At 42.0% G+C, this 22,387-nt stretch overlaps 1 protein-coding gene across 1 annotated transcript; it reads left to right on the forward strand.

The window, feature by feature from the left end:
* The first annotated feature begins 7,969 nt into the window (after positions 1–7,969).
* Positions 7,970–20,650, forward strand: LOC124863330 (glutaryl-CoA dehydrogenase, mitochondrial-like). Its single transcript, XM_047357665.1, has 12 exons — positions 7,970–8,071; positions 11,626–11,741; positions 12,411–12,443; positions 12,568–12,708; positions 12,928–12,990; positions 13,117–13,287; positions 16,294–16,423; positions 17,579–17,795; positions 17,944–18,047; positions 18,140–18,265; positions 18,369–18,529; positions 19,945–20,650. Exons 2-12 carry the CDS (start codon positions 11,639–11,641, stop codon positions 20,016–20,018), a joined length of 1,323 nt encoding a protein of 440 aa, XP_047213621.1. The 5' UTR covers positions 7,970–8,071; positions 11,626–11,638; the 3' UTR covers positions 20,019–20,650.
* Positions 20,651–22,387: the final 1,737 nt, after the last annotated feature.

Genomic DNA, 22,387 nt, shown 5'->3' on the forward strand with positions numbered 1-22,387 from the left:
TACTCTGGAGTGGCCCACAGAGAGAGGCGGCGGGCTGAGGTGGGTTTGCTTGTTGCCCCCCACCTCAGCCATCTCGTGTTGGGGTTTACCCCGGTGGATGAGAGGGTCGCATCCTTGCGCCTACAGGTTGGGGACAGGTCTCTGACTGTTGTTTCGGCCTACGGGCCGGGTGGTAGTGTGGAGTACCCGGGCTTCCTGGCGCCCCTGTCGGAGGTGCTGGATAGTGCCCCTCCCGGAGACTCCATTATTCTGCTGGGGGACTTCAACGCCCACATGGGAAACGACCGTGACACCTGGAGAGGCGTGATCGGGAGGAATGGCCTCCCCAATCTGAATCCGAGTGGTGTTTCTTAACTATCTATAGACGTTATTGGACTTGTCCATAATGAACACCATGTTTAAGCATAAGGGTGTCCATCAATGCACTTGGCACCAGGACACCCTAGGCAGGAGGTCGACGATTGACTTTGTTGTCGTATCATCAGATCTTCGGCCGCATGTTTTGGACACTTGGGTGAAGAGAGGGGCTGAGCTGTCCACTGATCACCACATGGTGGTGAGTTGGATCCGCTGGAAGAGGAGAAAGCCGGACAGACTTGGCAGGCCCAAGCGCATACTGAGGGTCTGCTGTTGAACGTCTGGTAGAGGCCTCGGCCAGGGACGTATTCAACTCCCACCTCCGGGAGAGCTTTGACCAGAGTCCAGGGGATGTTGGAGACATAGATTCTGAGTGGACCATGTTCTCTGCATCTATTGTCGATGCTGCTGCCCGTAGCTGCGGCCGTAAGGTCTACAGTGCCTGTCACGGCAACAATCCCCGAACCCAGCAGTGGACACCGGCAGTAAGGGACGCTGTCAAGCTAAGAAGAAGGAGTCCTATTGGCTGTGGTTGGCTTGTGGGATTCCTGAGGTGGCTGACGGGTACCGTGAGGCCAAGCGTGCCGCGGCCCGGGCTGTGGCAGAGGCAAAAACTCGGGCCTGGGAGGAGTTCGGTGAGGCCATGGAGAAGGACTACCGGTTGGCCTCGAAGCGATTCTGGCAAACCGTCCGGCGCCTCAGGAGGGGGAAGCAGTGCTTCACCAACACTGTTTACAGTGGGGGTGGGAGGCTGCTGACCTCGACTGGGGACATTATCGGGCGGTGGAAGGAGTACTTCGAGGATCTCCTCAATCCTGCCATCCCGCATTCCCTGGTGGAAACAGAACCTGGAGACTCAGGGTTGGACTCTTTCATCACCCAGGCTGAAGTTACCGAGGTGGTTAAAAAGCTCCGCAGTGGCAGGGCTTCGGGGGTGGATGAGATCCGCCCTGAGTACCTCAAGTCTCTAGATGTTGTTGGGCTGTCATGGTTGACACGCCTCTTCAACAATGCGTGGCAGTCGGGGACAGTGCCTCTGGACTGGCAGACTGGGGTGGTGGTCCCCCTACATAAGAAGGGTGACCGGAGATTGTGTTCCAACTACAGGGGGATCACACTCCTCAGCCTCCCTGGTAAGGCCTACACCAGGGTATTGGAGCGGAGAGTCCGGCCGATAGTCTAACCTCGGCTTCAGGAGGAGCAGTGTGGTTTTTGTCCCGGCCGTGGAACACTGGACCAGCTCTATACCCTCTACAGGGTACTCGAGGGTTCATGGGAGTTTGCCCAACCGGTCCACATGTGTTTTGTGGACCTGGAGAAAGCATTCGACTGTGTCCCTCGTGGTGCCCAGTGGGGGGTGCTCCAGGAGTATGGAATCAGGGGCCCTTTATTAGGGGGCATCTGGTCTCTGTACAAGATAAGTTGGACCTGTTCCCGGTGCATATTGGACTCCGGCAGGGCTGCTGAGTCTCTGCTGAGTCTGCTGCACCTGCGACCCGGTCCCAGATAAAGCGGAAGACGACAAGTACGATTACATTTCCTGTTCTTTCTCAGGACAGCTGTGAGTAGGCTGCAGAGGTGCATTACTTAAAAATAAAATTTCTCAAGTAAAAGTAAGAAGTATGATGCAGTATAACGACACCTAAAATATTTTTTTTTTCTCAAAGAGTTACTCAAGTGAATGTAACCGACTAGAAGTAAGTAGTTACTACCGTCCTCTGGTAGGTGGATATTGTGGACAAAGTATGACTTCAGCAGAATTTAAATAAAAATGCTTAATTAAAATGTTTGATCATTGCTTTGCTTTACTAAAAATAAAATAATTAATAACCAAGGTATTTTAGGTGAAATGATAATCTAAAAAAGTAATAGAATGTACTTTATTAGGCTGTTCTGTGACAGATAGACCAACACAAAGTACTGCATACTGAGAAGTGCAATTAAAGGGTTACATGGTTTTCAAAACCTTTCAAAAATAAAAATCTGAAAAGTGTGGCATATATTTGTATTCAGTTTCCCTGAGTCAGTACTTTGTAGAACCACCTTTCTTTGAAATTACAACAGCAAGTGTTTTGGGCTATGCCGCTACCAGCTTTGCGCATTCAGAGATGGAACATTTTGTCTATTCTTTTGTGTAACATAGCGCCAGCACAGTCAGTTTGGATGGATTGTGTCTGTGTACATCACGTCTTGATTCAGATTCTTAATAGGATTTAGGTCTGGAATTTGACTAGGGCATTCCAAATCTTGAATATTATTTGATCTAAACCAGCATTATAGCTCTGGCTGTACGTTTAGGGCCACTGCAACACTGTCAACTCTTCTTTTATCTCTGACAGATTTTCTTTCAAGATTGGCCCATACTCAGCTCCATCAATCTTCCATTTAACTCTGACCAGCTTCTGCATCCTTGCTGAAATGAAGCATTCTCACAGCATGATATTGCTTCTCCCAGCTACAGATCAGTTTGCCCCTTTTCATTTTGTACCTCCATTTTATACCTAAATGTTGCTACTTTGTAACTTCTTACGACAATTATGTATAAAAAAAAACATTGATATCTTGTGCAATTAATGTTCAATTAACAGTTTCAGGTTTTAGACTCCAGAATCAATTTACTTACTGAAAGCATGTTATTTTTATTATTAGGTTATGGCACTTTCATTTTAGATATTTCTTCTGAAATGCAACAAAAGTTCATTAACCATCTTCATTGAAAGCAGGCTCACAATATCACTCAAGTGCATCAGGGAATATGTGGAAAGCAATTACTAAAGCAAATATGATCCATTATCACTCTTGCTAAAAAGTCATGTTGTGTTAGAGACATTATTTGTTACATGTGTATCAGTTCTAATGACTATGTATTGTATTTAGTATTTCAAAGATGACTTTGAATCTATATGATCCAGCGGCGCTGGTGGTGTAGGGGTTAAGCGTACAACCATGTGCAGAGGCTATAGTCCTCAATGTGGCTGTCCCTGGTTCAAGTCCTGAACCCAGTGACCTTTGCCAAATGCCTCCCCCTCTCTTTCCTGTCTACCTACTGTCAGAAAAATGAGAAAATAAAGGCCTCTAGTGCCACCAAAAAACTATTAAGAAAAGCAATAAAGTTTCTATCCAAGGCAATTTAGCATATATAGCCATGGGAAAACATTTTATCAGAGACACGATTGTTTTGTTTTGTGGCTTTAACATTTTGGGATTTTAAATTTTTAGATGTCCTCATATAAAAACAAAGAGCATGCTTGAAAGGTTGCACGGTGGCGCAGTTGGTAGCACTGTTGCCTTGCAGCAAGATGGTCCTGGGTTTGACTCCTGGCTGGGGGTCTTTCTGCATGGAATTTGCATGTTCTCCCTGTGCTTGTGTGGGTTTTCTCCAGGCACTCTGGCTTCCTCCCACAGTCCAAAAACATGATTGTTAGAATCAGAATCAGCTTTATTGCCAAGTTCGTACATACAAACAAGGAATTTGACTCCGGTACACTTTGCTCTTTGGTTTTGTATTACAGAATATACATATTTACAATGTACAATATACACATATATAATAAAAAGGTGCATTTGCAACATCTGTATGCTGTTGTTTTGTACTCTATTGAATGTTCAACAGAGAAACAGCCTGGGGGAAGAAACTGTCTCTGTGGCGGCTGGTTTTAGTGAACAGTGCTCTGTAGCGGCGGCCTGAAGGTAAAACTCTAAACAGTTTATGTGCAGGGTGTGTGGGGTCTGCAGAGATTTTAGCAGCTCTTTTCCTGACCCTAGACCTGTATAAGTCCTGGATGGAGGGAAGGTCAGCCCTGATTATTCTCTCTGCATTCCTGATTATTCGTTGCAGTCTGGACCTGTCCTGTTTTGTGGATGAGCCAAACCACACTGAGATGGATGAAGACAGGACAGACTGAATGATGGCAGTGTAGAAGATGACCAGCAGCTCCTGTGGAAGGTTGAACTTCTTGAGTTGCCTCAGGAAGTACAGTCTCTGCTGGGCCTTCCTTCGAACAGTGTCTATGTGTGAAGACCATCTCAGGTCCTCAGAGATGGTGGTTCCTAAGAACCTGAAGTGGTCCACGGCCGATACAGTGTTGTTGAGGATGGTGAGAGGGGTGTATGGGGGTGGTGTTCTCCAAACGTCCACCACCATTTCCACAGTCTTGAGTGGGTTCAGTTCAAGGTAGTTCTGACCGCACCAGTGTACCAGCTGATCCACCTGCTGTCTGTATGCAGACTCATCACCGTCCTGGATCAGTCCAATGACAGTGGTGTCATCTGCAAACTTAAGGACTTTCACGGACGAGTCCGATGAGGTGCAGTCATTTGTGTACAGGGAGAAGAGGAGTGGGGATAGAACACACCCCTGGGGGGCACCAGTACTTATTGATCTGGTTCGGGAGAAGATGCTCCCCAGTCTCACCTGCTGCTGTTGGTCCGTCAGGAAGCTGTTGATCCACTGACAGGTGGAGGCTGCGACGTTGAGCTGGGTGAGCCTCTGGTGGAGGATGTCTGGTATGATGGTGTTGAAGGCCGAGCTGAAGTCTACAAACAGGATCCTGGCGTATGTCCCTGGGTGGTCGAGGTGTTGCAGGTTAATTGGTCTCTCTACATTGTGAATGGGTGTGTGCTTGGTATTTTGTCCTGTGTGTGTTCCTGTGTTGCCCTGCGATGGACTAGTTACCTGCCACCTTCTCCTGCCCATAGACTGCTGGAGATATGCACCAACACCCCAGTGACTCGCTATGGAAGAAGTGGTAGAAAAGGACTGTTTGAATGGCTATCTTTAGCAGGTTCATGAAATTTTTTAGAGAAGGGAATCTTTAGGGTGTTAACACGTCTTCTGACATCCTGGATATCCGGTTCTGGGTTCAAATCTAAGGAGGTTGATGACCACAGGTCTAATATTTCAGTGTTCTGGTCTTTGGCATGGATCTCAGTCATGTTGAAAAATACACAGATCATCTCCAAACAGTCGAAGAAATTGCTTTTGGAGGAAATTTTCATCCTACTCTTCATTAATGGGAAAATTGTGAGCAAGCCCACTCTTTTTGCATGAGAAGCAACCACACCCTTGCACTGCATCAGGTTGTTCCTCTGCTGGTGAGGCATAGCACTCATGGTAGTGCTCTTATCTACGCAAAGATTTTCTTACATAACAAAACTGTCATGGAAAAGTGCCTCACTGTGCATGTACTGTATATTTACAATTCATTTTGTCTGTGTCATTCATTTAAATCTGCAGCTGTCAAACACTACTCCATTAATACATTTTACAAAGATTTTACACTTTCCTGAATAAAAACGGACAAGAAAATTAAAAAATGCAGATTAACTGAGACATTTCATATACAGTTACAATATATATACAGCCATGTCTGTTTAATGTCATTCCACAAATCAAACCTAAAATGTAAAGCCAACTGCGTTAACCTTAAATAGGAATTAGTAACTTTGTAGAGTTTAAACAAAATGTCAAGTAGTCATCAAGATATGCCATGTTTTCAACTGTGGATCAGCTTTATTGTGCACTCACTGGCCACTTCATTAGGCACACATTACTAGTAGCAGGTCAGAACTTCTTTTGCGTTCAGAATTGCCGTAATTCTTCTTGACTCCAATCAAACAAGGTGTCAGGAATGTTCCTCAGAGATTTTGATCATGCTAACTGGATATGTATAATGAGAATCTCCTGTTCCACCATATCCCAAAGGGGCTCTATGAGACGAGAGATCTAGCAAGTGGGGAGGCCATTGGAAGACATTTATCTCAATTTCATGTTCAAGAAACCAGTTTGAGATAATCTGAGCTTTGTGACATGGCCCATTTCTGGGCCTGCTGGATATAGCCATCAGAAGGTGGCTACCCTGTGGCCATTACAGGGTGGCATATGCTCAGCAACAACAGTCAGGTAGGCTATGGTGTTTAAATGACGCACAAATTGTGCGAAGAAATTATCCCCCACCATACCAACACCGACCTGAACAGATAATACAATGCAAGATGGACCCTTGGTTTCATGTTGTTAAGGTCAAATGCTGACCCCACTATCTGAATAATGCTACATTTGTCCAGTCTTTATCATTGACTGATTTTGGTGGGCCTGTTCCAACTGTAGCCATAGTTTCCTGTTCTTAGCTGACAGCAGTGGCATCTGGTGTGGTCCAGCTCCCTCGAGGTTCAATGGGTTGTGCGTTCAGATGGCATTCTGCATACATTGGTTATAAGTTATCTGAGCGTCTGTTGCCTTTCTATCATCTCACACCAGTTTGTTCATTCTCTTCAGACCTCTGATTCAACAAGGCTTTTTCTTCCACACAACTGCGGCCCATTAAATATTTCTCTCTTATTTGGATCATTATAAAAAACAGGTTAAAAAAAAGCAATAGATAATTTTTTTTAATACTCTGACCAGCACATATGGCAACCAACAATTAATCGGATTAAACTTCAGACCAAAGTGTTCTTCACAACATCTAGAGGCATAAATGCACTGAGTTGTTGCCATGTCTTATTTACAGTTTGATTTTTTTGTACTGTTTCAGACTCTATTCTGCTAAGAAAAGAGTCTGAAATATGATTTTTTTTCCCCCCTCCTATCTTACTTTACCTAAATGTGTGATTTCATTACTTTTTATAGATTTTACCAGCGAAAACCAAACATTATTAGTAACTTGGACTTTAGCTGCTCTTACACCAATGACCCAGCTTTCTTAATTAGATTACTTAATTCAACTTCAGCACCAGTAAAAGCAATATATTATTAGCACCTGAAAATGTGGATTAAAGCTGTTTTGTACCAGTGACTCAGCTTCACTAGTTAGAATTCAGTGGAATGATGAGACTTCTTAGCACAAGATGCTTTCCCCTACATAGAGGACTTAATGATATAATTACCTCTTTAGAAAGATTGGTTTAGAACCAGCTCTTACCAGTAAAACCCAAAGGATTATTAATGTTATCTGTATCATTGTAATATTGACCAGAGATTTTTAGATTTCTCAGGAGTCATAGATTTTTAGATTTCTTAGCATTTGATTTGTTTTTCTGTGTTCTTTGTGATTGTATTGTAATTGTATGTACAGCGCTTTGAGTGTCTCGTTACTGAAAAGCTCTGTATAAATAAACTTACCTTACCTTACCTTTATTTGCAGTTTGTATTGTCCAACAACTGAACAAATGTAATAAAGTGGCTAAGAAGAACAATGCCTGCATAATAAACTTTGCAGATTTGTTTTCTGGACTGTCAAATATGTATATTTGTATTAGGGAATAAAAACAACAGTGTAGATCAAAAATTGTCAATATAAGACGTTCCACCTGTCATGTAGCCAATCTGCCTCTCTTGTCTGGGGCATCTATTACTAGAGTTCATCGTACCTGAGACAGTTTTTTTCCAGGAACTGAACCCTGACTCTCCCCCAAAAAGTGACCAATCAGAGCGGGTCTCTTGCTTAAAGATAAACGCGCATCTTTACCATCTTTACTAATAAATAATAAACACAGATAAAACTGGTCGTTTTGAAGTTTTACTCATAATTTAACAAAATTATTTCGATTTACTGTAAAATAACATTAAATTACTGCGTTTTGATAATGCCACAATGAATCAGTGTGCATTACGTGATGACGTATGAATATGTTTTGACGTTAAGAGTCACCACACTGTGAACTGGAGACAGACCAGAGAAGCTAGAGGGGTTATATTTCTTACATAACACAGGTAAGTGCTTATCAAACAGTCACTTTTACTTCTTATCTTTCAACACAAAGCGCGTATTTCTCCGATAACTTCTCCATTTTTAGCCTTAAAACCCAAGTTAACACAAAGCTACTGTTAGCAGGCGCGTTTAGCTTGTAGCAGTTGTAGTTACTTAACAGCACAGGTTAGCTCGGTTAGCCGTACTTGGCGACACACGAAGTCCATGCGGTGTCTCGGCTAATTTGTTTGACATCAGTTGGGGACGATAAAGTAGCGTCAGTTAGTGATGTCAAAATGAGGCTTTGTGAAGCATAGAATCATTTTGAACCATTGTTTCATAAAGTGGTTCACTATTCAGTGGTTCTATTCCCTTGGGTGACATCTACTGGCAGTAGTGATTGTTGCACCAAATGAAGCCCTGCGAATGTGATGCACCTCTTGTGTAAATAATGGCACTTATGTAAGTACAGGGGTTGGACAATGAAACTGAAACACGTGGGTTTAGACCAAAATAATTTATTAGTATGGTGTAGGGCCTCCTTTTGCGGCCAATACAGCATCAATTCATCTTGGGAATGACATATACAAGTCCTGCACAGTGGTCAGAGGGATTTTAAGCTATTCTTCTTGCAGGATAGTGGCCAGGTCACTACGTGATACTGGTGGAGGAAAACGTTTCCTGACTCGCTCCTCCAAAACACCCCAAAGTGGCTCAATAATATTTAGATCTGGTGACTGTGCAGGCCATGGGAGATGTTCAACTTCACTTTCATGTTCATCAAACCAATCTTTCACCAGTCTTGCTGTGTGTATTGCTGCCTTGTCATCCTGATACACGGCACCACCTTCAGGATACAATGTTTGAACCATTGGATGCACATGGTCCTCAAGAATGATTCGGTAGTCCTTGGCAGTGACGCGCCCATCTAGCACAAGTATTGGGCCAAGGGAATGCCATGATATGGCAGCCCAAACCATCACTGATCCACCCCCATGCTTCACTCTGGGCATGCAACAGTCTGGGTGGTACGCTTCTTTGGGGCTTCTCCACACCGTAACTCTCCCGGATGTGGGGAAAACAGTAAAGGTGGACTCATCAGAGAACAATACATGTTTCACATTGTCCACAGCCCAAAATTTGTGCTCCTTGCACCATTGAAACCGACGTTTGGCATTGGCATGAGTGACCAAAGGTTTGGCTTTAGGAGCCCGGCCGTGTATATTGATCCTGTGGAGCTCCTGACGGACAGTTCTGGTGGAAACAGGAGAGTTGAGGAGCACATTTAATTCTGCCGTGATTAGGGCAGCCGTGGTTTTATGTTTTTTGGATACAATCCGGGTTAGCACCCGAACATCCCTTTCAGACAGCTTCCTCTTGCGTCCACAGTTAATCCTGTTGGATGTGGTTCATCCTTCTTGGTGGTATGCTGACATTACCCTGGATACCGTGGCTCTTGATACATCATAAAGACTTGCTGTCTTGGTCACAGATGCGCCAGCAAGACGTGCACCAACAATTTGTCCTCTTTTGAACTCTGGTTTGTCACCCATTATGTTGTGTGCATTTCAATATTTTGAGCAAAACTGTGCTCTTACCCTGCTAATTGAACCTTCACACTCTGCTCTTACTGGTGCAATGTGCAATCAATGAAGACTGGCTACCAGGCTGGTCCAATTTAGCCATGAAACCTCCCACACTAAAATGACAGGTGTTTCAGATTAATTGTCCAACCCCTGTACATATGCGTGTTGTACATATGTGTTTTTAGTAACCCATTAAAGATAATGAGTAAATAACTAATGAAAAAAATAATAATTTAAAAACAATGTGAACTGTAGGGGATTACAGATGAAAAATAGCCATTAGGCTAATTCTGGCTTCTTTAACTTGAATTGTCATTTGTTTTATGAAATTCCACTGTCCCATTTTAAATTAATGACTACAAAATAAATAAATGAAGTGAAAATTTTTGATTTGTCATTCATATTTACTTTGTGCTTGGTGTACTGAGTGTTTTTGGACATTGTGCTTGATGTAATAAAGAGGGTGCTTGTGTTACTTCAGGTGTTTTTATTCAAGAAAAGTAATTTCTGCACAGTAGAAGGATTCAAACGGTTTAAATTTTTTGGGACTATTTCCCAGCTTTAGAAAATACTCTTTTGCAGGGAACAGAGGAGGCTGGTGTGACAAGGAACTGTTTGGCTGGATGGTCTAGGTTTGGATACAGAGAAAGGCTGGGAGTCCTTCACTATGAAGTCCACAAAAACTTTATCAAGTTCTTGCTTTCTGGATCCTAAAAAAATAAATAAATAAAAGTAACTTCAATTTAACTTACACACATTTAACCGTCATTCTTTCTAATTCTGCATGTATATCTATGTTATGCTGACCTTGATAATGCCTCAGCATTAATGACGTATTATTATACGTCATCAGCTGCGGGCAAAGCAAACACGGCACGTGTAAAACCAAGATAACAACCCGTTACCGATCCTCTTGCATTACATGATACCATGACTATAACACTACTGCATAGTATAGGCTATAGGCTTTCTAATAAACACTTTGAATGTACATGACCTTATTAGGTGGAACCAAATACTAAATACGAAATACTCCCACGCTTGGGAACTAGTGATGTTACCTCTAACACCGAGGCTTCAAAGCACGCTTCAAACTCAACAGGGTAGTTATTTGGTGAAGCAGTGGGCCAGAGCTTGCTTCATGTGACGTCCCCGATGACGTGTGAACCACTTCACTGCTTCATTCAGACCGAGTCAGCTGACTGCTTCGAGTTGACTGGCGGAGTTTCAAACATTGCTTCTCATAACAGGTTGCTACCTTGGTTTTACACGTGCCGTGTTTGCTTTGCCCGCAGCTGCTGACGTATAATAATAATACGTCATCAATGCTGAGGCATTATCAAGGTCAGCATAACATAGATATACATGCAGAATTAGAAAGAATGACAGTGAAATGTTTGTAAGTTAAAATGAAGTTACTTGTCAGTAGATGTCACCCAAAGGAATTGAATGAACCTTTGGGTAGTGAACCACTTTATGACACAACGGTTCAAAAGCCTCATTTTGACATCACACTTGGGAACGCTTCCTAGATGGTTGCTCCATGACAGAATAATCCACCAAAACTCCGAATATCCAAAAACGAGAGCTGTTCGTAACGTATAATACGTGTAGAACGGGGATGTGAACCGGGGCTTGAGAGCATCTTAAATACAATGAATCGCGCCAGATGTTTGAAACTCCGCCAGTCAACTCGAAGCAGTCAGCTGACTCGGTCTGAATGAAGCAGTGAAGTGGTTCACACGTGATCGGTGACATGAAGCAAGCTCCGGCCCACTGCTTCACCATAACTACCCTGTCGAGTTTGAAGCGTGCTTTGAAGCCTCGGTGTTAGAGGTAACATCACTAGCGTCAGTAGAGATAAGTAACGTGTTTTTCTCCCAGTTTCCCATCTCCTCGGTGAAAAGCATGACATGGTTGATGTAACGTTACTGATCACCTCTTGTTTATATCGTAATGAATGAATGCATTGATTTTGGACCGATATACAGATCAGTTTCCATCATGGCATTGAGGAGCGCCGTGTGTCGCCTCTTGGTGAACCCTCACAGATGCGCCTTCCTCTCAGCCTCCAGAGCCCAGGGAACTGCTGCAGCTGCCCGATGTGGTCAGTACTCTCGTCTTTATATTGTGGTGTTTAAGCCAGATGGTTAAAAAGACAGTCACTAAATACAGTATCCTGCAAAGGTCACTAAACCTTTTCACATTTAGTCACATTACAACCAGAAACTTTAATGTATTTTATTAGGATTTTATGTCATAGAGCAACACGTTTTTATAAAAGAAAATAGATCAAGCTGGGTCAGATTGGATGGAAAGTGCTTGTGGATGGCAATTTTCAAAATTTTCCGATTGGATTTAGTTCTGGACTTTGATTGGGCCACTCTAACACATGAATATGCTTAAATCCAAACCATTGCTTTGGAGCTCTGGCTCTGGATTATATTTAGATATATCCGAGTAAGGATGGAGGAGTAGAAATGCATGCTTAAGATTTTTATTGCTAGAACATTTCTAAAAACCATGTGTTCGGTTTTCTTCCATTTCATAATTATGCTCCACTTTGCCCCTGTCTCATCACATAAACTCCCAATAAAATCCATTGAGGTTTGTTAGTTGCAGTGTGAAAAAGTTCATGGATTGTAGAAACTTTGCAGAGATTATGGCGCCAGATCTCTGCATACTGAAATCAACTCGTTTTAGATTCCTCAAATCAAACTTGTTATTCTATGCATAATGTTAATAGTTTCTGTTTTTTTGTTTTTGTTTGTTCTAGATGCAGAAAGGTCCGAACAGAGGGCTAAGCCATGTAGGTGTTTGACATCTGCCTGGAATGAAAGAAAAATTGGACATGCTACACATGTTCCTGAAATTGAAGACGTGTTTTCTAACCACTGTAAATAAAACTAATATCCTACTCATGTATCTGGCAGTTAAAGTCCAGTTCGACTGGCGGGATGCCCTGGACCTCGAGGGCCAGCTGACAGAGGAGGAGATCATGATCAGGGATTCCTTCCGGACATACTGCCAAGAGAAGCTCATGCCTCGAATCCTGATGGCAAACAGAAATGAAGGTGGGAGATTTCCAGCATATCTTAGCTAAAAATATTCTGATTGACTCCACTGGAGATTTCTCTTGTTTTATTTATTATTCTTAGTTTCACTTTGAATAAACCAGTTTAATCCTGAAGGAGTGATGTATTTTAACCCTTTGTTTGGGTAACGGTTAGCTTTTCATTGGAGAAAAGCCCTTTCTAGCTTCACATGACAGATAGTTTTATATTTGCTTTCAGTGTTCCACAGAGAGATTGTGTCTGAGATGGGAGAGATGGGAGTCCTTGGCCCAACTATTAAAGGTCAGTCTGGATTCATCGAAAGTATTGTGGGATGGACAGATGTCTCTAAAAACGAAAACACATAAGAGAAGCTCTTCAACTTGCTGCGTTCGAAATGACTCTTCTATTGCTGTGTTTGGTGCTCAGGTTATGGCTGTGCCGGGACAAGCTACGTGGCGTACGGTTTGATTGCTAGGGAAGTTGAGAGGGTGGACAGCGGCTATCGCTCTGTCATGAGCGTGCAGTCATCACTGGTCATGCACCCTATTAATGCTTACGGCACAGAGGAGCAGAAACAGAAGTACCTTCCAAAGCTGGGTAAGAAAATAAATAGTTTATTCATCACCAGTTTCCTGATATTTATTCTTACTGATCAATAGAAGAACTATGAGAAGTTTCTGTTCTGCTTGCTGAGCTGTAAAATTGCACCAGTAAGAGCAGAGTGTGAAGGTTCAATTAGCAGGGTAAGAGCACAGTTTTGCTCAAAATATTGAAATGCACACAACATTATGGGTGACATACCAGAGTTCAAAAGAGGACAAATTGTTGGTGCACGTCTTGCTGGCGCATCTGTGACCAAGACAGCAAGTCTTTGTGATGTATCAAGAGCCATGGTATCCAGGGAAATGTTAGCATACCACCAAGAAGGATGAACCACATCCAACAGGATTAACTGGACGCAAGAGGAAGCTGTCTGAAAGGGATGTTTGGGTGCTAACCCGGATTATATCCAAAAAACATAAAACCACGGCTGCCCAAATCACGGCAGAATTAAATGTGCACCTCAACTCTCCTGTTTCCACCAGAACTGTCCGTCGGGAGCTCCACAGGGTCAATATACACGGCCGGGCTGCTATAGCCAAACCTTTGGTCACTCATGCCAATGCCAAACGTCGGTTTCAATGGTGCAAGTAGCGCAAATCTTGGGCTGTGGACAATGTGAAACATGTATTGTTCTCTGATGAGTCCACCTTTACTGTTTTCCCCACATCCGGGAGAGTTATGGTGTGGAGAAGCCCCAAAGAAGCGTACCGCCCAGACTGTTGCATGCCCAGAGTGAAGCATGGGGGTGGATCAGTGATGGTTTGGGCTGCCATATGATGGCATTCCCTTGGCCCAATACTTGTGCTAGATGGGCGCGTCACTGCCAAGGACTACCGAACCATTCTTGAGGACCATGTGCATCCAATGGTTCAAACATTGTATCCTGAAGGTGGTGCCGTGTATCAGGATGACAATGCACCAATACACACAGCAAGACTGGTGAAAGATTGGTTTGATGAACATGAAAGTGAAGTTGAACATCTCCCATGGCCTGCACAGTCACCAGATCTAAATATTATTGAGCCACTTTGGGGTGTTTTGGAGGAACGGGTCAGGAAACGTTTTCCTCCACCAGTATCACGTAGTGACCTGGCCACTATCCTGCAAGAAGAATGGCTTAAAATCCCTCTGACCACTGTGCAGGACTTGTATATGTCATTCCCAAGATGAATTGACGCTGTATTGGCTGCAAAAGGAGGCCCTACACCATACTAATAAATTATTGTGGTCTAAAACCAGGTGTTTCAGGTTCATTGTCCAACCCCTGTACTTGTGTTGTTTTTTTTACATGTTTTATCAAATTGCATTTGTTGAAAGGGATCAATTTTATTCCTCCACTTGACAACTTTGAGGAACATAACTTGCAAGTCGGCCCTACTTTTGTCCTCTTCATTCACTTGGAAATACCTCCACACCTCTGAAATAGCTAGCTCCTCCTGTGTACTCCAGCTTCTTCTTCTTTGAGTTTATTTCTCTAGCTGCTTATAGTCAGGCTGCCGTTTGTCCAGGTTCTTTTTTATGTAGCTTGCATCCTTTTTATGGTGCATTACCGCCGTTTACTGGGCTGAGGTATTTGAGCTCAAACTAATACTGACTGTTAGAGGGAAAATAAAGCTCCTATCGTACCGGTATTGGGTCATGTCGTATTGGAGCACATTTATGAACACAAGTTCGTGTACACACACACACACACACACACACACACGGTCTCAGACAGATACCCAATACTGGTAACGGCATTGTTGCATCCCAGGAAAAATCTAAACAGGTGGTACAGTCATTGGTACCTCTGCTTATAGTACTTTGTACAGCCCCCTTTTGCCATTAGGGCAAACTTGGTCTTCTCCTATAAAGTTGTCGAGAGAGGGATCTTTGACCATTCCAGGTTTTCCATAGGATTTAGGTCTGAGACTAAGCTGGTAAATGGGGATGGTCAGAAGCTTAATTTATGTCTGAAGAACCATTTCTGTTGTCTTGGATCGTTGGATCCTGTTGATATATTCAGTAATGACCCATTTTCAGTTTACTGTTGGAGTCTGAAGTTGCAATATTCATATTGCAAAGGACTGCTTGGATTGTTGGCTAATAGACTCCGAGTGTTATGAAACTTACATTTTACATGATGATGTAATATTTAGCCAGTTGGACAGAGTCTCACAGCAGCAGATGCTAACGCCAGACAGAAAGAGAGGCACATATTGCATTATTGTGCAGCCCTATTGGAGCCTGTCACAATTTATTTTTAGATTTTTTAAATCCTAGTAGAGTTTATTAAACTTTACATGTTAGCATTTGTGGTGGTTGGACAGAATAGTATAGTATAACTATGAAGACTTAGTGAGCCTCACTTTACTTGATCAGTTTTACATTTTCTCACCTTCCTTAGCATCCTGGTCGCTGTGCAGGATGGTAAGGATGGTACTGGTCACTAGTCAGGCCCTCATCCAGACTGGTGACAAGTAGATAACAGAATTGGGTGTCTGTGTCACATCATGTTTCCAACTCAGGGAAGACAAATGTCATGGAATACAGGAAAAGTCCCAAGATTTAACATAAAATCCTGCAGCACATCCATGATGTAAGTCTTTGGTTCTACCACATCCCACAGGTGTTCTGTTGGAGTGAGATCTGGTGACTGCGGAGGTCGCTGGAGTACAGTGAACTTGTCATGTTCAAGAAAGCAGCTTCAGATGAACTAAGCTTTGTGGGATGATGCGCTATCCTGTTGGAAGTTGGATTTACCAGTTGTTAGACAGACTCTGATCAGTCTGAAAAAGTGATCAATTAAACATGCTTCAGTTATGTTAAGTAAAGAGATTAAGAGTTCAATTAATAGTGGAATCTAAAACAATTATTTTTTTTCCCCACTCAATAAATGTACTGAATTAAAGGTTAGATTTTTCTAATAGTTTCAGTTTAGGAATATGCTGTTTGAATGTACAATTATTTTATACACATCTTTGTGTTTATTTGAGTGACTGATACCCCTGTCTCTCAAAGCTCGTGGAGAGATCCTGGGCTGCTTCGGCCTGACGGAGCCTAATCATGGCAGTGACCCCAGCGGCATGGAGACTAGAGCTAAATATAACCCATCCAGCCGCACCTACACCCTGAACGGCTCTAAGACTTGGTGAGTTCATGTCTTACATACAACCTGATGTCACGTATATTATTGAGAATAAATACCAGATTTCCCCACTGAGGGACAATAAATGATACTTCTATTTTATTCTATTTTAGAGGCGTGCATTAGTCTTATTAGCCTTGTTTCCTATCCTATCTGAAACTAAATACTTTGATTTGGTTTGTTCTATTTTTGGCTCATATATTGTGTTTGTAAGTGGGCGAGGACATTTCCTACAGAAGATCTGTTCTAAACTGAGAAATGTTCTGCTTCCCACCCAGAGAATACCAGTGGCAGACCTGAGAACCCACATCACTGCTTGAAGTATACAGATATTAGTAGCGAGTCACCTAAAAAACAGCATAATGACTGCAACAACATTAATAACCATTTCATTATTTTTTACCCATTAATTAATACTGCTCCTTAACCCCTGGAACAGACATGGGAAAACAAACTAACGCAACACGCCCACTTTTTGCACGTGCTCATTTAGTTTTTGCACAAGCAACTTAGCGCCGCTTGATTGGGATCTTTGAAGATCAGGCCCATGATGTGTTATCCTGTTGGAAGTAGCCATCAGAAGACAGATACACTGTGGACATAGGGAAGGACATACAAAGAAAATGTCCCCCACATCATGACACCACCACCACCAGCTTGAACCATTGATTCAAGCCAGGATGGATCCATCCTTCTAATTTTTGCACTAAATTCTGACTGATTCTGCAGCTGAAACCGAGGCTCATTGGACCAAGAAAAATGTTTTCAACTGTTATTAAGGGATCCGCGATTCAATCGGCATTAACATCGGTATCGGTCCTATAAGTAAAACAAGCAACTAAATGTGTGCTTGTTGGTTTTTCTAAACCTTCTGACCAAACCATCTACTAGTTTTACTTCTTGAATTTAATGACTGAAATGAACTGTTTTATATTTTAATTTATCGAAATGCATATTATGTGAAATACTCTTCAGCATATCGGAAACAATACAGTAGTCATGTTATATATATTAAAATTCATCACATAAAGATCTTGTGAAAACTGTCATATTTATAACACAGTTCTCGCGAAGTAGACATTTTCCTTGGTTTCCACCTAAATAAGAAGCTTACCATTAAATTCAGTGTATCTCTGTAACATTTTCCTCCACCGTTAGGATCACCAACTCTCCTGTAGCGGATGTCGCTGTGGTCTGGGCTAAATGTGATGACGGGAAGGTCCGTGGCTTCATCTTGGAGCGCAGCATGAAGGGCTTCTCCACCCCAAAGATCGAGGGAAAGTTCTCTCTGAGGGCTTCAGCCACTGGGATGATCCTCATGGATGAAGTTGAGGTTCCTGAGGAGAACCTTCTGCCAAAAGCCTCTGGCCTAGGGGTGAGTGAAAGGATTTGCTGTTTTGAGTTCTTTGTAGTTGCATAATGGTTCAGCTGAATTCACATCAGAATGAATCTGGCACACAGTATAAAGTTAAATGATGAATCCACTTCACACATAATCATAATCCTGCTTTCGTGTCCTACAGGGTCCGTTCGGCTGCTTGAACAATGCCCGTTATGGGATAGCTTGGGGGGCTCTGGGAGCTGCAGAGTTCTGTTTCCACGCAGCTCGGCAGTACACCCTCGACAGGTCAGAAAAATGTCTTCGCATGGAACAAAAATACAGTGTTGCAGAGTAACAGAACTAAATAAAGTAATGTTTTGTGTGTGTTTTTATACCAGAATCCAGTTTGGTGTGCCTCTAGCCCGGAATCAGCTGATGCAGAAGAAAATGGCCGACATGTTGACAGAGATCACGATTGGCCTGCAGTCCTGTCTGCAGCTGGGTAGACTTATCGATGAGAAAAAGTTAGAACAATGTTTGTCTCCTTCATTTTCTTTTTTTCAGATGCGGTGAGGCACGATCCGCTGCAGATGAACTGAAATAAACATGCTGTTGTTTTAATACCAGAGCAGCTCCAGAGATGATCTCCATGCTGAAGAGGAACAGCTGTGGTAAAGCTTTGGACATCGCCAGGCAGGCCAGGGACATGCTGGGCGGGAACGGCATCGCAGACGAGTACCACATCATCCGTCACGTCATGAACCTGGAGGCTGTCAACACGTACGAAGGTGAGGGGGTCGACAAACAATGGTGGGAGTGAAAAAGTATTCACGCCAATTGGACTTTTTCACATTTTCTTACCTTTTACAGCCACACACTTGAATGTTTTATTGGGATTTTATGTCAACGATATGCATCATTGTGAGGTAGAAGGAAATGGTACATAGTGTTTAAATATTTTTAAATAAAAATCTAAAACGTGTCGATGCTCCGGGTCGATGCTTTGTAGAACCAGCTTTCACTGTAAATGCAACTGTGAGTTTTTTGTGAAGGGTCTCTACGAGCACTTTTCCTTTGTGGGATCTAATTTGTTAGACCTGCATCAGTATTACACCAGATTCTCAACTTGATTTAGGTCTGGACTTTGACTGGGCCATTCTAATACATGATGTACACCATTCCATTGTAGCTCTGGCTCTATGTTTAGGATTGTTGTCCTGTTGGAAGGTGAACCTCCTCCCCAATTTAATTTCTGTTTCAGCCTCTAACAGGTTTCTTCCAGGATTGCCTTGTATTTAGCTTCATCCATCTTGTCATCAACTCTGACCATCTTTCCTTTCCCTGCTGAAGAAAAGAATCCCCACTGCATGATGCTGCTTCCATTAGCATCTAGAATGCTAATGGAAGCAGCAAGTTATGTAAGGGACGTTGTTGCTGTGTCCCCTACATAGCTTGGAGCAAATTTTCTTTCATTCATCAGCGGCTTTCTTCTTATCACATTTTGTCGAATGCCCGACTAATAGTTGTCCTGACCACATATTCTCACACCTGAGCTTTGGATTTCTGTAGCTCCTCCAAGGGCCTTTTGGCTGCTTTTATGATTAAGGCTCACCTTGTCTAGCCTGTCAATTTAAATGGACGGCCATGTCCTGATAGATTTGCATTTGGATATTATTTTATAAACTAATCTTGCTATTTTAGGATGCTGTTTGTTTCACTTTAATTGCTAACTAACTTCTATGGCCTCAGAAATGCTAGATTTATACTGAGATTAAAATTATGCACTAATAGGCTGAAGTAGGTAAGCTTTTGAAGGCAATTAGTTGCACTGGATTTTATTTAGATGTATCAGAGTGAAGGGGGCTGAATGCGAAGACACAACACATTGTTCAGAATTGAAAACTTCCTTCTCTTTCCACTACATAATTGTGCCCTACTTTGTGTTGTTGTGTCAGATAAAAACCCAATAAAATACTTTGACGTTTGTGGTATTAATGCTTCTGAATTACAAAAAAACGTTTAGAAAAAGCACATCAATATGCAAGATACTGTAGTTTTAGGACCCTGTTGCTCCATGACTGCTGAGCCTTTTAGTGAAAGCCAGCTGTCATCTGGGCTTCATCTGCACATGTTCTGCATGTGCCAGCCTAGTTTGATATGTTTTGCTTTCTTTTTTTTTTTTTTTTTTTAAACCTCTCACCAGGTACTCACGACATCCACGCCCTGATCCTGGGCAGAGCCATCACAGGCCTGCAGTCCTTCACAGTTGGCAAATGATCCAGCCTCCTCTTCCTGCTGCTGCTGCTCTCAAAAAATACAGCTCTGCAGAATCTCCCTCAAGTCTGTTTAAAAAATAACAAACAAAAATAAAAAACAATCTCACGTTTGTAGAAAATCTGTTATATTTGCATTCTGTGGCCGAGCTTTGGAGCCGACGTAGATTGTAAAAACCTCAGAGGTCAGTTTTAAGATGGCTATTTTTCCTCTAGAGGAACGAGTTACTCTGCGTGATTCAATTAACAAATTTTCTTCCTTGTTTTTACTTTGGCAGTGAGTGAACCATTTGGAATGAAGTAAAATTATAGATTTGTTGCAGTTTTGACATCTTATAAAAGCAACAAAGCATAAATACCCACAGCATGTTGGTGATTGCTTATAAAGCTTTCTTTGTTTAAAATGTTTCATCAGTGGAACAGAAATTGTTGCAGTAATTATGACTTCTTGCACTTTACACACTGGTAACACTAAGATGTTAGCCCGGAGTCATTTGAATGAAGAAACTGTAAAAGCATAGTGTGCAGGAGAATGGAGTTCAGGTTGGAAAGGTCAAGCCTCTGTGGTAGCTCAGTGGATAATATCCTGTTTGTTTATAACTGTGAGGCACAAATAAAGCTTTGAGTTTCATACAACGTGTGTGTTCAGTTGAAATAATTGTCAAGGATTTCTTACACTGATGCACACTTTAAGTGTAAAGGCCTGTCTCTGTTTCTACAGGAGCACCTCGGTTGCTAGCGTGTTTAACAGATCACAAAAGAGAAATTATTTTATCTACGAAAAGTTTAAATGAACTCTTCACAAGGAAGAATGTCATACATTTTGGATTTTTAACTGCTTATAAGCTGTGATAACTACACATACTTTTAGTTTTTATCTAAACAAAGAATTTGCCACATGTGGGTATGATTGTTCTCATGTGAACTCACATGTAAACATCAAAGTTTAATGAAACAACACCTTAACCACACCCTTCATCAGCAAGCTTCTGTCGTTGAATCTGGCTGGATATGTCACAACTTTTCTTAGTGGACAGAGTTCGAGTTTAATTATTAAATGAGTTTGTTTCTTGTTACAGATCCGACTTTTAGGGTAGACCGTTAAATTTCAGTAGGGTTTACCAACAGTACCAACATTCATTATATGGATGCTCCTGAGTTTGTGTAACTGAATAATTGATTCAGAGAGGCATGTTCAAAATAATAGGAGTGTGGAAGTCATTACTGAACTTATTCATTCTGTGAGGAAACGAGTGTCAATCAGGTGGCCCTTATTTAAGGATGACCCCAGCACATGTACACGCATTTCTGAAAACCTGACAATAATGGGACATTCCAGGCATTGTTCAGAAGAGCAGCGTACTTTGATAAGAGCGTTATTTGGGGAGGGGACAACATATAATCGGCAAAGGAGAAACAGGGACTTCATTCAGCAGTCTGTGGACAAAGTTATAAAAGCAAAAACATGCACATACAAGCGGCCGTAGCGGTAAAAAAAAGATGTGCTGAAGAGAAACGTTTGTTAAAGAACACATCAACTGGCCTGAGGAGAAATGGAGAAACATGTTGTGGTCTGATGAAATTAAGATTGTTCTTCAATGTCTTCATGCTACACTCTGAAGACAGTGAAGCATGGTGGTTGAAGCATCATGATATGGGATGCTTCTCTTATCTGTTGCATTCAAGGGATCATGGATCAGTTTGCATATATGAAAATACTTGAAGAGGTCATTGTGTCAAATGGCAGAACTGACAAAAACTGTTTTATGGTTTTTCTCTAGGTAACCTTATTTGATCCATTTGATTTACCTGGTTCAGACAGCAGGGCGCTGTACATGTGGCTTAGTGGCACCGATTAGGTTTTAGAGCAGGTGTGCATCCTTTGTTAGAATCAATGCATGGAGAGAAGAGTAGAACCTCAGTTCTAGTGAAATAAATTTATTAAACTGTTGAGAAATTTGGAATAGTCCTTTAAATGTAAGTTGAATTTGTGGTCAGAGGTGTTCTGTAGTACACAGATGTGCTGTGTATATTTAAAAGGCCTGCTGAAGTCTACGTTGATCTGATGCTGCTTTAAGTTTTGTTTGTTTGGTTCATACAATGAGTGATTCTGCTCCTACATATGGGTTAAATGGGTTAAAGCATTATTTTGCTGTGTAAATTGATAGTAAATGTACTTCATTTGATTTAATAATTTAATTCTAGAGAGCTGAGAGTTATTTGGAATAAAGTTGTTAATGGGAGATTTGACCGACAGAGTCTAAGTTTATGATTTCATTGATTGAAATGCTGGTTGTTTTTTTCAGTAAATAACTTGTTTAATTTACAAAAGTATTTTAAATAGGTATAGTAAATGCTTAAATTGATCAGTTT

This window comes from Girardinichthys multiradiatus, chromosome X (assembly GCF_021462225.1).
Source record: "Girardinichthys multiradiatus isolate DD_20200921_A chromosome X, DD_fGirMul_XY1, whole genome shotgun sequence".
Lineage (NCBI taxonomy): Eukaryota > Metazoa > Chordata > Actinopteri > Cyprinodontiformes > Goodeidae > Girardinichthys > Girardinichthys multiradiatus.

Bases quoted from the DNA above. Each gene is read 5' to 3' on its own strand.
- LOC124863330 (XM_047357665.1), top strand. From the start codon at position 11,639: ATGGCATTGAGGAGCGCCGTGTGTCGCCTCTTGGTGAACCCTCACAGA. The intron at 12,709-12,927 runs GTGGGAGATTTC...ATTTGCTTTCAG, and splicing joins GATGGCAAACAGAAATGAAG to TGTTCCACAGAGAGATTGTG. The intron at 18,530-19,944 runs GTGAGGGGGTCG...ACCTCTCACCAG, and splicing joins GGCTGTCAACACGTACGAAG to GTACTCACGACATCCACGCC.